Source organism: Drosophila persimilis, unplaced genomic scaffold (assembly GCF_003286085.1).
Source record: "Drosophila persimilis strain 14011-0111.01,24,50 unplaced genomic scaffold, DperRS2 tig00000191-arrow-pilon, whole genome shotgun sequence".
Taxonomy (NCBI): domain Eukaryota; kingdom Metazoa; phylum Arthropoda; class Insecta; order Diptera; family Drosophilidae; genus Drosophila; species Drosophila persimilis.
This window is the reverse complement of record NW_020825298.1, coordinates 12,194,384-12,207,270: the sequence shown is the minus strand read 5'-3', so window position 1 is coordinate 12,207,270 and position 12,887 is coordinate 12,194,384. Positions and strand designations below refer to the sequence as shown.

Sequence of the window (12,887 nt, the reverse complement as noted above, 5' to 3'; positions counted from 1 at the left end):
GTTCGCATTGTCAGATGTGCGGGGAGCCCCAGCCTCAGCCTCAGCCTCAGGTCCGACTTTTGCCGACGATATACAAAAGATGCAACTGTCGTTGCTGGTTCTTCTCTCTGCTGTTGTTGTTGCTGTTGCTGTTGTTTCTGTTGCTGGTGTGGCCTGCCCCAGGTTGACAGTTTCTTTAGTTGCAGCAGCAGCAAAAAATGCGCTTGGGAAACTGCCACCGAGAGAGCTGCTGTGCTGCCTTAAATCAAATATTGAAATGCCACAGAGCACAGAAACCCTGACCTGCGGCTGCCCCTTGGCCTCTGCCTCTGCCCCCGTGCCCCCTTGCCACGGTGCCCCTCTGCCTCTGGCTAATTGCCGCACACTTGATCCAAATAATTGCCCAAAGCCACAAGTAAATAAATTCCACTCTAGGTTGTATTTTGTAATTGTCGTTTTGCTTTTGTTTTGTTTTTTTATTGATTTGTGTTTTCTGTTTGCATTTCGATTCGCATTTTTTGTTGTTTTTTGTTTCTCTGATTTTTGTTGTTGTTTCTCGCTCGCATTAATACTTTACAAAATTGAATGTCTATCATCTAGTATAAATTAATTAAATACATATATATACCATATTTTATTGTAAGCCTAGACATTATTTATAGTTCGACTAACCAGCCAGGTGCATTTTAATTAATTAGTAATACCTACAATGGGGTTGGGGGTGGGGAGGGAGGCACAAACGCACAACCGGAGGGGTTGCCACAAAAAAAATAATATTTAATATGATTTTCTTCTCTTATGTGCAAAATTTCATAAATTCCAAGCAACAAACGGGTGGATGGTTGATTTAGACGCAGACTAAAATTAAATTAAATCTTATTTATGTACACAAAAATTAGTAAATGATTTGGGGACCAAGGACATAATTGGAAATACCATTGTGGAAGATCCATTGTTCCAATTGTTTTCCAGCCTTGGTTATTCTTCGCTTAATTCTTAAGCTTAAACGATTTCTGATCTATTCCCGCTTTCCATCTGCTTTGAGCCCGGCCAAAGCAACATGAAAGCAAAATTCGATATTCGAAAGATATAGACGGAGGGGAGGGGAGAGCGGCGGTGCGATATTGAATTTGTTCAGTCTTGTTTTTCGATGATTTAAAAATGATTTAAAACTTTCTCGTATAGAGAATAGAGACGGAAAGAGTAGGGAGGGAGGCGCTAGTAAAACTTTAAGCTAGACTAAAATTACACCCTAAACTAATGGCTAAGGGATGGGGTGGGTTGGGGTGGACATGCAGCAATTGTAATTTACAAAATAATTTGCTGGCTCACTAAAAACTAAAAACTGGGCAAACATAAGTTGTATTCTTTCATGAAAACTATTCACTGATTCCTCCCGTAATACTGCTATCAAAAAAGGTGAGAGTTAAATATGATATGGAGAGAGAGAGAGAGTGGGGATGTGGGGCTGTGGGGATGGTAGCTGTATCTTTAACTAGGCTATAGTCTAGGCTCTTAAGTGGCTAATAACAAAGGCTAAGCGTAGACAAAATACATAACACATACACATAGAAAAGACAGTTGATTTAGATAGAATGAGGATGGAGGCTGTTGGGGTGGGGGGCGGGGCGGGAACTACTACTTATAGACACGTGTAGATGACCTTCTTGGTTCGACACAGCTTGCACTTGACCTCGCAACACCAGTGGAAAGTGCAAGCACATCGCTCCACGACGATGACCTCGTCTCTTCGATAGCCACGCCCGCAGCACATCAGGCCACAGCCATCGACGCCCAGAGAGGTCTCATTGCACTGACGGCCATGAGTGCCCAGGATCCCGTGTCTCAGATTCTTCTCGCAGAAACTGGGCGAAGGCTCCAGGTAGACAATGTCTTTGGAACCCGGTGGTTTATGCTCGGGATTGTGGGGATTCAGTTGAAAATGATATCTGAAGGACGAGAAGAACGAAAAAAGGTTGGATGAATAATGGTTAGGTGTTGATTTTGCTCTAGATCATCTGCTTTCTATCTTCGTGGATCTTTACGGATCTCATTCGATGCTTACCTATTATGTTTGCGACCCTGACGACGTCCGTTCCTGGACCTTGCTCCCGCCATGGGTAAACTATTTGGCGATGGCATATTTGGATGATGGATCTTGCTGCTCAGATGAGTGTTGTCCAGCAGAAGGTCCGGCATATGATCGTTCAGCATACGCTCCTCCTCCTCGTAGACGCTGACTGCAGACTGCAGCAGACCATTCGAGCCCCCGTTGGAGTTGGAGCCCATTGCCGCATTGGGACTGACTACGGCGACGGCATTGGCACTCTGCCGGAGACTGTTGCTGACCTGGACACGGGTGGCGCCATCGAAGCGTGCCTTCAGATTGTCACCGATCACACGGAAATTGGCGAGACGCATCCAGCAGGTCTTCACCGTACAAGAGCCGGACATGCCATGGCATTTGCACTCCTGCCGCATCTCCGCCTGAACGTGCTACAAGACGGACGAGAGAGAATAGAGGGGAGAGATTGTTCATTAGTATGACTTTATTACGCTCCATGGACTCCATCGAGGAGTCTCAATATGTTTTTCACTTAATTATTTTGCTGTTTTTTGCTGTTTTTGCCTGGCTCTGTTGCTCGATTGCTGGTTGGGAGATTGGCGGCCCGCCTGCCACGTTGTTGCAGTTATTAAAAATCAATAAATGTTGTTGCAACTTGCTGTGCGCATGTTGCATGTTCCCCCGTTGTTGCTGCTGAAGCTGCTGCTGCCTCTTGTTGTAATTGTGCAAGGCCCCAGATCCCGTCGACTAAAAGTAAGAAATCAACGCAGTTGGGGGGCCGCAGCCACAGCAGCCACCAACTTCATCATCATCTCCATTATCATCGCAACGATTATGGAGATCGAGATGGAGTCGAAGATGAAGATGAAGCCCATAACAAGTAATAAAATAATAACACAGATGGTGGGCCCTCACTGGAGGAGATGGCAGTACTAGTACTATGATGTGGAACCCATGGGCCATGGCCCCGGATCTACAGATGTCTCTAGCCTCGATGGATGTTGCCTCAGTGTGCTACTTTATACACCCCACTCGCAGGCAGCATCCATACACCACAAGAGGCACAACAGAGTCGCCGGAGGAGGCATAATTGGGCCACAGTGGGGTTGAATGGCCAAATCGGTCATCAAATTTAAATTGAACCAATACAATTAGTTGGAGATTTATGACATAGATGAGGTATCATCTTTCGGAATTGAATTTATTTCAAAACGAAATCGTAAGGAATACCAAAAAAATGTATGAGTTTTCTAGCTGACCCGGCAAAAAATTTGCTGCAGTATTATGAACTCTATTCTGTTGCTCCGAATGATGTAATTTGGAAGCATGAATTTAATGTGCGAATGGATTTCAGGAACATTTTTCCTGATGCGCGACACACACCATGGACATTCTTTGCACCAATCAGCACTTTTGGATAAGCGTAATATTCAAAGTTTGGCTCCTTATCGAATGACTGATGAAGAGACGAAGCGAATGAAAGATTGAATGAATCAACAAGAGTCGATTTCCACATTACTATCGGATCCATGCCATCGTTTGATACTTATCGATAATTTATCGATTTCTAATCATTATGAACCACTGTACGCTGCCCCAAAACTAAAGGCCTACCATTTTTATGAAAGTGTAGGGGAACTGGAAGCTGTCAACGAGTTAATATACGATGTACACAAGCGCAAACGAGTGCACCACTCCCCCTTCCGATCCTACCAGTTCCTGTAAAAGCGGTAACTAGCACCCCTGTTCCCCCCTTTCATGAGAAACTCTCCTCCATATATGGAGAGAGAGAAATAGAGAGCGAGAGAGAGAGCGAGCGCTTAAGCCTAGGCCAATTGGCGTTCGACTCCAATTAATTGCGGCTACGGAAAATGTAGAGGCATTCGTCGATGGTTTTTATTAGCCCAGTCGTAAATCGCAGGCTCCCAACCAGGCCAGGACAAAATCGTACAGCAGCAGCAGCAGCAGCTGACATTAAGACTAGGGGAAGTGGAAGTTTGAGTAAAACTTACCGCACGGCCCGCCTCGTTGTTGTGGAGATTCATCTTCTCGCGCAGGTTGCGTCCACGCTCGCCAGTGTCCACGAATTCGCGGGAGAACTTGAAGCCGAATCCAATATTGTCGGAGCAGCCGCCCCATTCCCAGTCCCGGACACCGGCCACGCTGCCCGCCTGATGGTTGGCCTGCGGGGAGCGCGACTGGTGGCTGTAGTCGCAGGTGCAGGACTCGATGGTGCCCTCGCTGCAGGCCCGGGCTATCGAATGGGTCACAGCGGCACTGGTGATGGCATAGATGAAGCCCGTCTCGCGGCAGCCTGCAAATGGAAATGAAAGCGAATGAATTTTGAGGTTTAACTACATTTTTTTGTTCCCCCCGGTACGTATATGTTTGCCTTCTGGGTGTTCCACGGAGGAGCAACCATGGACCCCATCGCAGTACCAGTGCCCGTCCAAGACAAGATCTCAATCTCAGCTCTCAAGTGATTGCGACGTGGGCAACAAGAGAGCTACAAATATTTCGTTCGGTTCGGGCATTTCGTTGCATGAGTATGAGTAATGGCACTTGTCCTCCAAAGTCTGGTCAATTATGACACTTCAAGTTATCAATGCCACAGGAGGATCTCGAGCAGAGAAGACCAGAAGAGGCAGAGGCAGACTGCAGGAGGTGGGGGGGAAACGCCACAAAACCTGACACAGATTAAACGCTCAACTATAAATTCCAACTTAACACTTTTGCCCATCTCTACACAATCCATATCCATTCGAGTGGACAGTTCTCCGTCTCGTCTCTCCTCGGGACCGGAGGGACGGACCCCTGCCTTACTTTTATTTTTAGTATACGAAACTGCCTCTGTTTCTGTTTCTGTTCGCCCCTGTTTCTGTGTCTACTCTGCTCTATGCTCTCTGTTCTGAAAGACCATCACAGATAAAGAACAATGAAAATTGAATTTACATGTTGCAGATAATTTTTCAAGTGGTTTCGCTTCAGTTCATAGCTCAAAAGATATGATATATTGTATGTCTCTTTGTATATAGATGGATGTACGGATGGTCAGGTAGCTAGAGTTCCAGAGAGGGTAGGACAGTATTGGTATGAGTATGAGTATGAGTATGAGTCTGAGTCTAAGTGAGGAAACTGTCAACTGTTGTTGTCTAGGTAAGAGTTCAGTTTGGCAGGGTGTTAACCCTTAGAGATATAATTTGTATATTTATAGATGTATGCCATTCAGAGATTCCCCCTCTCTCTAGGTTTTTGTAAATGTGTCGATTGATGTATCTATGATTGACTAGCCTCAAGTCTCTGCTTGACGATTGACGAGGCACAACTTCCGCCTGAAGGTACTACTCGTATATTTTGCCGCTTTTGATTTTAAATTCCTGGAATTCGACCAAAAAATGATTTGTTTTCTTGAACTACGCGAGAGAGAGAGAGAGAGAGAGAGAGAGAGAGAGCCTTCCACCTTCCACCGATTCCCGGTTAATGTTTGCTTGTTTGTCGTTGGTGGTTTCAGTTTCGGTTTCGGTTTTCCTTAAATAATTTCACGTAAGTAACCAAAATTTAAGGCATGAGGTGTGTAAATATGTGCAAGATGTTTGGCCCCCGATAACGATACAACGATACAACGATTCCCTCGGCGGCGCATGCGCAAACGCAAACGCAAACGTTCGGGAATAATACTGAAAGTTGGCTTTCTGTCTGGTATCTGTATCTGAGGCAGAGTCAGAGTCAGAGGCAGAGGCAGAGGCGTGACACAGTCATTGCGCCTGACATTTGCTTTTTGGGTGATTAGCTTAGCAAGAATTCGCGTTACCTTTTTACGGGTCGGGTGGAGGATCGAGAGTTTTATGTTTGCATTTCGAGTATTTCATACTCTCCTTTTGTGGGTTTTTCTTATGTAAATAGCGCTTGGTAAATGGTTAACGAACAAAAGATAATAAATTAAAGAGAATGGCAATGGCAATGGGAATGAGAATGGGAATGGGGACCCTGAGCAATTAACCAAAGAAATGCGAAATGAGTTGTGAGTTGTGAGGGTGTGTCGTCAATGGAGCAATGGGCGACCAACGAAAACCTGATAAAAAGGAACCCAACGCACACATATATTTCCGCATGTAATACGAGAAGTTTTTGATGCACGTAATTGCCACAAACGGATTTCCGTTGTGTGTGGGCGTGGCAGAAACTGATTGAAATTGAGAGCAAGAAGCACCAGGAGCACCAGGAGCAGGAGCAGGGACAGAGATCAGCAGCAGGAGCAGGAGCCGTACCACAAGATGAGCCTCGGCTAAGCAGAGCTCTTGACTAACGTACCTACCGCAAAAAGAGGGCCCTAGAGAAGGGCTCATCTGTGGGATAAGCTGCTTAGACGAAGACCAGACCACTGACAGACTGACAGTTCCCGGAATAGTTTAGAGCCTTGATATAAAACCCACAGGGACCCCGAACCAGTGGCAACGGCAACCCCGGGGTGGGATCGGTTCGGTTCGGTTCGTCACGACCGATGATTGCAAAAGCAGCAGACGAGGTTCGTTCCATGCAAAAAGTAAGATGAAATCACTAATAGAGACAGCCTGTTAAACCGTGTGCCGTGGCAAATTGACAAGGTGTCACCAATTAGAAAACAAGTTAGGCTTCGGCTTCTACCCCAAAAAAAGAACACCGAAAAAAGAACTAGACAAAGATGAATAATGTAGGAGAATGTGCCCCGCTGGCAAATGGGTCGACAGGCAGTCGGTTTGAGAGCCACTGGAACTGCGCTCGAACTGGGCTCGGATCTGGTCGGTTCGGATGGGTACCCCAAGTGTTAATGGTTCGCTCTAGGTGTTAATTAGGGCCAAGGGCAAGGGCAGGCTCGAAAGAGTCGAACAAAAAATAGAGAGAGAGAACATTAAAAATTTGATTGTGGAAAGCGATGAAAGTGCTGCGATAAAAAGCTGTCACCACCACGAGGCAATTTTTCCCAGCCTTTCATTTCGTTTTCTTTTCGTTTTATGTAATCCATTAAATGTCAAGAGTCGAAATCCAGTCAGAGACAGAGAGAGAGAGATAGAGACTCATAAAAAGGATGTTAGTGGAGAGTAAAAATGACTTGATAAGGTCAAGAGCCTGGCTATAAAAGTCAGCTGCCGTTGACAGACGGACCGACAGGCGACCCGGACAGAGGCAGAGGCAGAGGCAGAGGCAGGGGCAGAGGTACGGAAGATGAGCAGAGCCACGCGACGTGGGCACGCCCACAAATGACATACGATATAGATACAGAATACAGAATGAGAGATGCCCCGGGAGTGATCCCAGGTAGTGATCTGGGATTCAGGACAAAACAGTAGCTAATAAAACGGCAGGAGAAATGAAAGACAGTGCAGATTTCCAATGAAAACAGCAGCAGCAGCATCAGTAGGACAAACAGCAGCGCATGCGCGACTTTTGTTTATACATATATGAAAATCCGTTGACAGCCTCGCTCGGGGGGAGCTACAGCTACAGCTACAGCTACAGTTACAGCTACGACAGTCGAGGAAGTAGCAAGTAGCTCTCCTGGGATCGGAGTCGTCTCGCAGCAGGCGAACGAGCAACTCCCAGAAGAGGCACAACGACACGAGAGAGACAACAAGCACATTTGATTGATTTGAATGAGCAATTGTGAGTGACAGAGGTGGTCTGGTCTGGTCTGGCAGTCTGTGGTGCTGCCAACTTGTGCCAATTAGCATAAACATGCTGAAATGCAAGTGGAGCAAGTGCACTGGAGGACAGGAGGACTGCAAGATGATGACAAGGCGAACTCTTTGTGTCCCAACCAGCCATCCAGCCAGCCAGGGAAAGTGCCCTCTTGAAGGGTAGTCAACCCAACAAAGTATCCCGTACGAGTATGATATATATACATTTTACCAAGTGCCCAGATCGTATTACAATAACAAACAAGCGCCACACACACACACACACACACAGAGAAAGACAATGTCCAGGGGAGTGACATTTCATAACATACTCGTAAATAAAGTGGAAACCGAAAGGAAAATGAGGTTGCAGTTGGGTTTTGGGTTATGCAAGCAAATTGTTGATGGTAGCTAAAGGAAAAACGAATCCGTTGACATCCGTAGATCGGTAGATCATATTTCCTCACGAAAAAGGGAAAGAGCTAATGAGATTGAGAGGGAACCGAACCTCAAATGATGGGAAAGGAATCCTATACTGCTATTTACTATGTTGTTTCTTGTGACTCACCTCGATCTACGATTTTGCCGAATAAATTTTTGCCTCTTAGGAAGTTCCTGGTCGAGCAGTTCCATCGTCGATTCCGGAACTGATGCTGGCACTCGCTGATGGCCAGATTGGCGCCCTTGACCAGGGCCCCCAGTACACCCGGATTGTCCCGCACCAAGCGACGCTGTTTCCTTCTCAGCGTCGAGTGTATGGCGGGATCCATATACATAATGCCAGTGGTTATGGGTGACATATTGTTCGGTTCGCCGACCTTGGCAATACCCCTAAAAGGAGAGAAGAACCGATTAATTAATAGAGCAATCTATACCAAAGAGAGGAGCAGGTTTATGAGGAGTTGTCAAAACTATTTAATGGTTGAGTTGGTTCTTGCACCTAATTACGAGCGAAAGAGTATGAGGGACGGGATGGGACCCTTTCCCCTGAACAAACAAACATTTTCATTATTTTTTTCGGTTTTGTCATAAGTATTTTCAGGTTTTTTGTTTAAGGTTTTTCCACTTGACTTGAGTTTGAGTTGTGTTTTGTGCGGCTTTTCATTTTGCGGCTTTTCCTTTCTGTATTTTCCAGCATTTGTTGTTTCTGGGCGGTGCACGTCAATTGCCGGCGTTACTCAAGCATAAACCACACAAAGATACAGACACATAGATACATATAGTGTGGTATTTATCGGTACACTCATAGATGGATAAATATTTGCAGACACTTGTCGGACTTGTCGGTTCCTTTCCTCTCATTGACCTGCCATCATTTATTTTCCTTTGTTCTAACTGTTGATCTTTATAATATTTTCCCCGCTTCGTTAGCAGAAAAGTAAAATATATATTTACTTAAACAAATATATATTGACAGCCCCTCGCGGTGAATGCAAATTAATTGCCATTTCAATTGAATGCTGATTGCGGTGGGAACAAAACCTCCCTTTATTTGAAACAATTGCGTAATATACGATACGTAAAACAAAAATTAATAAAACGAAAAATAAACAAAAATCTTGATCGAAAGTGTAACATCTTGCAGGCAAAAGAGCAGCCAGATGGCAGGGGAAGGGGCATGCGATTGCCAATCGATTTCAATTCCCAGGCGGATTAAATCGATTCCCAATCGGAGATTTATGCGACGGGAATCCGCAGCAGCCGAGCAACCGAGCAACGGCTCCAACAGCAACAATTTTGTATCGCATCGCGTGTATCTGTATCTGTAGTACGCCAGTATCTTCTGTGTGTATTGTTTGTGTTGTGTTTTTTTTATTGTTGAAGCTGAAATTTATGCCGTTATAAAAAGTTATTAAGGCTTAGCTGAAGTTTTGCACATGATAAAAGTCAAACAAACAACTCATCAAGTTTCAAAATCCCGGATTCTCGTCGCTCGGCCGCAGCACCAGGCCATAATGGCATTCACAAACATCAGAAAGTGTGTAAATATTTAAGTACTATTTATGGTTAATTTATTAAAGAAATAACATTTGATTGAAGTGGAGAATTACAGGAAAAATTGTTTTGAAGCGACTTTTATTAGGTGTTGCAATTCGAATAAAGTTTCTTATAAAGCTCATACTTTTTCAGAATTTAATTGCATAGTTAAAAAAAAACTGTAATCGTATACAAGAGGTTTCTATATTATTTATGAGAAAATATATTTGAATGATTTCTAAATATTGATTCGTTTAATCAACTTATTGAGATTATTTTCGATTATTACTCTTTGTGCAAACCAAAGAATTACAAAATGTAATCCACTTTCTTACAAGCGTATCTATTTTCTAGGGTTTCCATTTCGTAAATTTCCACTCAAGCCAAAAAACAAAAGACTTAAGCAGCAAACTTGATTTCCCTGCCTCTGCCTCTGCCCGACGTGCCAGCACTCTGCGGTAGATCCCAAAAAAGTTGACTTCCTTCTAAGACCCCAACTGTTTCTTCCCCACATCTCCCATGTGGAACTCCATTCAGATCTTAAACTGTGTCAAACACACACACTGACGCAGAGGCAAAGGCAGAGGCAGAGGCAGAGAGAAAAGCAATCCCCATCTCGAGTAAAAGTTGAATGCGCGCTTAGAATTTTTAATTGCTTTCATAAAGCGAAGATCGAGAGAGGCAGAGGCAGAGGCTTTAGTGTGCATTCTGTGGCTTCCGCACTGTGCGTGACGCACAAGACCTTTAACATCTTCTGATTTTTGTTTTTTTTTTTGTGGGAAATTTTGCCCGAAAGTTATGTAGTGCTGGCGCGTGCCTGCCGCAGTAATACAAAGTTCTGTGGTTGTTGTGGTTCTGTGACTTTGTGAACCTTTCGGTTTATTTGGAGTTTTTTTTTTTTGGTACTGGTATGCTGTTTGCTCTGATGGTTAAGGCCTCGATGCTAATTGTCAACCCCCACAAAAGACCACGGGTGAATGCTTTCAAATGCTTTCAATTGCATTTTCGATCGATTGACTTACCACCACATGGAGCCTCGGCCCCGTCCAGACTTTTGTTTGCTCTCGGCCTGGCTGCTGCACAGGGCCAGCATCAGGGAGATCACAAAGATATAGCTTATATCCATATTTGTTTGTTGCTGCAACACACTGCTCTCGTACTCCCACAACACACTCACTGAGAGATTGGGTACTCGATTTTTGTTTGGATTATGGGCTGTTATGCGAATTATTACGAGTATGCGATGGACTCGTTCATATATATTTTCTGTGATATTTTTATGGCAATTTCACGTTCAATTAACGCACTATAAATGAGGCATAATCATCATTAGCATACGCGTGTTGATATTGATTCTCATATTTGTGCAATTAATTTTCCGAACTCGAATCAATTCGAGGGTCGATCACACGGTAATCATGCGGCACGGGACACACTCTTTGGATTAATCATTAATGCTTTAATGGTTGTAAAACTTGTCGAGTTTTCGAGTTTTCTCTATGCTCTCTATTCAGGAAAAACACTTTCAATCTGCTCTAGTTGTACGGCTAGATACTAGATACATGTGATATGGTGGATGATGTCGCGACGGTATCGAGCGGAGCGGAGGAGTGAAAGATTGTTGCCCGGTTCAGCGCTGAAACTCAAATGAAACACCGGTGCGTTCTTTGGCCCCGACTCTGCGTTTGTCAGCAGCGCACGGATCGTCTCGTCGTCAACCTTCGGTTGACACACGATCTCCTCCGTCTACATAATCTCTCTGGCTGTGTGCGTGCGTGTGTGTCCGTTTGTGTGTGCTAGAGTGGGAGGAGCAATATCCACGGTTCGGCGTCGCACTCTGCGCCAGAAGAGTTCGGCTAGCTGGTATTCCGAAAAGGCAGCTGCCTCTCATCGCGATCGTGTGTGCGCCGCTCTCTCGCTCTGTTCTCGTTCGTGTTCGTCTTCCGTCTCTGTTTTATCTGCTCGTGTGTGTTCGTGCTCGTGGAATATATATATAGCCCGTCGCCCAATAAGAAATGGCGGAAATGGAAAAACTGTTGCTCTGGAAATCTGCTCTCCGCTCTCACAGTTTTCAGCCCAATAATCGATTGCATTGCGCGATTATTTGCCCAATTTGATGCAATTTCGTAATCTCTCGCTAGCCTAGCCGTTAAGTGCATTTAAATATATTTATTTGTGGCCATTTTCGGCTATGTTTTTATACAATTTGGGTTGCTTCAAGATAAGATAATTTTCAGTTTTAGGCTAAGAAATTCGTGGTTATTATGAACGGTTCTTATAGTTCTTAAAGTTCTCAAAGGAAATTGTACATTTTCGATATATTCTCTCTGCAAAAATCGCAGAAACTTAAACTTATTTGGTTCGATTTAAGCCAGCTAAGTATTTTATCATCTTTGTCTTAAACTTTTTGAATTTAATAATTTATTGATTCCCAACTCGTTTTTCCAATAGCTCTTGTGAAATTTCTCTGCCAAAAACGATTATCAATGTACGATTCTGCAAAAATGTATTCAGAGTGGAATATAAGGTAAGGACCTCTTGACAAAAACCAAATTTCAAACGGCCAAAAGTTTATGTTAACTCTTATATAATTAAAGAAATCGAGAAGATATAGATATAGTTTGAAAAAATTCACAAGGATCACAACTAATGAACATGTATCCATGGATGTAGATCTTTGGTTCCTAACTCCTTGGCGTTGCCTCTTGAATTATTTTTATTTTGCATATTATCTCTATCAATTTCTACCGTTTTGGATACTGAAATCTTAATAGTTTGATTAAAATCTAGCATTTACCAATTCAATCCAATCAAAATTTCCCACAAATTCTACATTAGATCACCGTTTGCTTAGATATTTCCTGCGTATGGCTCATCAAGAACGAGTTTTCTTCATTATTTCGGAGTAAATTCGGAGTAGCCTTCCGCTTATATACTCATGCTCTCCACTCACTCAGACATACACATACACATAGCCGAGTGTTGCCACAAGGCAGAGCTGGGCTGGCTTTATGTCTTACCTTTTCCTCCTGCTCTTCTGTGGCATTGCCTGGCTGCTTCCACTAATTGGACAGGCCTGGCCATGTGTGTGCACCTCCAGAAACGACGAGAGAGAGAGCCCCCGCTCTTCTGGCCCGTTTCGGTGAGATCTTTCGGCCATTTTCAATGAATTACACATTTGTTCGCTGTAAAGATTATGTCAAAGCTATTAA

At 44.0% G+C, this 12,887-nt stretch overlaps 1 protein-coding gene across 1 annotated transcript; it reads right to left on the bottom strand.

The window, feature by feature from the left end:
- Positions 1 to 816: 816 nt before the first annotated feature.
- On the bottom strand, positions 817 to 10,956 carry LOC6589316 (protein wingless). Its single transcript, XM_002014493.2, has 5 exons — positions 10,698 to 10,956; positions 8,267 to 8,529; positions 4,057 to 4,358; positions 2,045 to 2,475; positions 817 to 1,928 (listed from the first exon to the last, which is right to left on the bottom strand). Exons 1-5 carry the CDS (start codon positions 10,799 to 10,801, stop codon positions 1,622 to 1,624), a joined length of 1,407 nt encoding a protein of 468 aa, XP_002014529.1. The 5' UTR covers positions 10,802 to 10,956; the 3' UTR covers positions 817 to 1,621.
- Between the last annotated feature and the right edge of the window lie 1,931 nt (positions 10,957 to 12,887).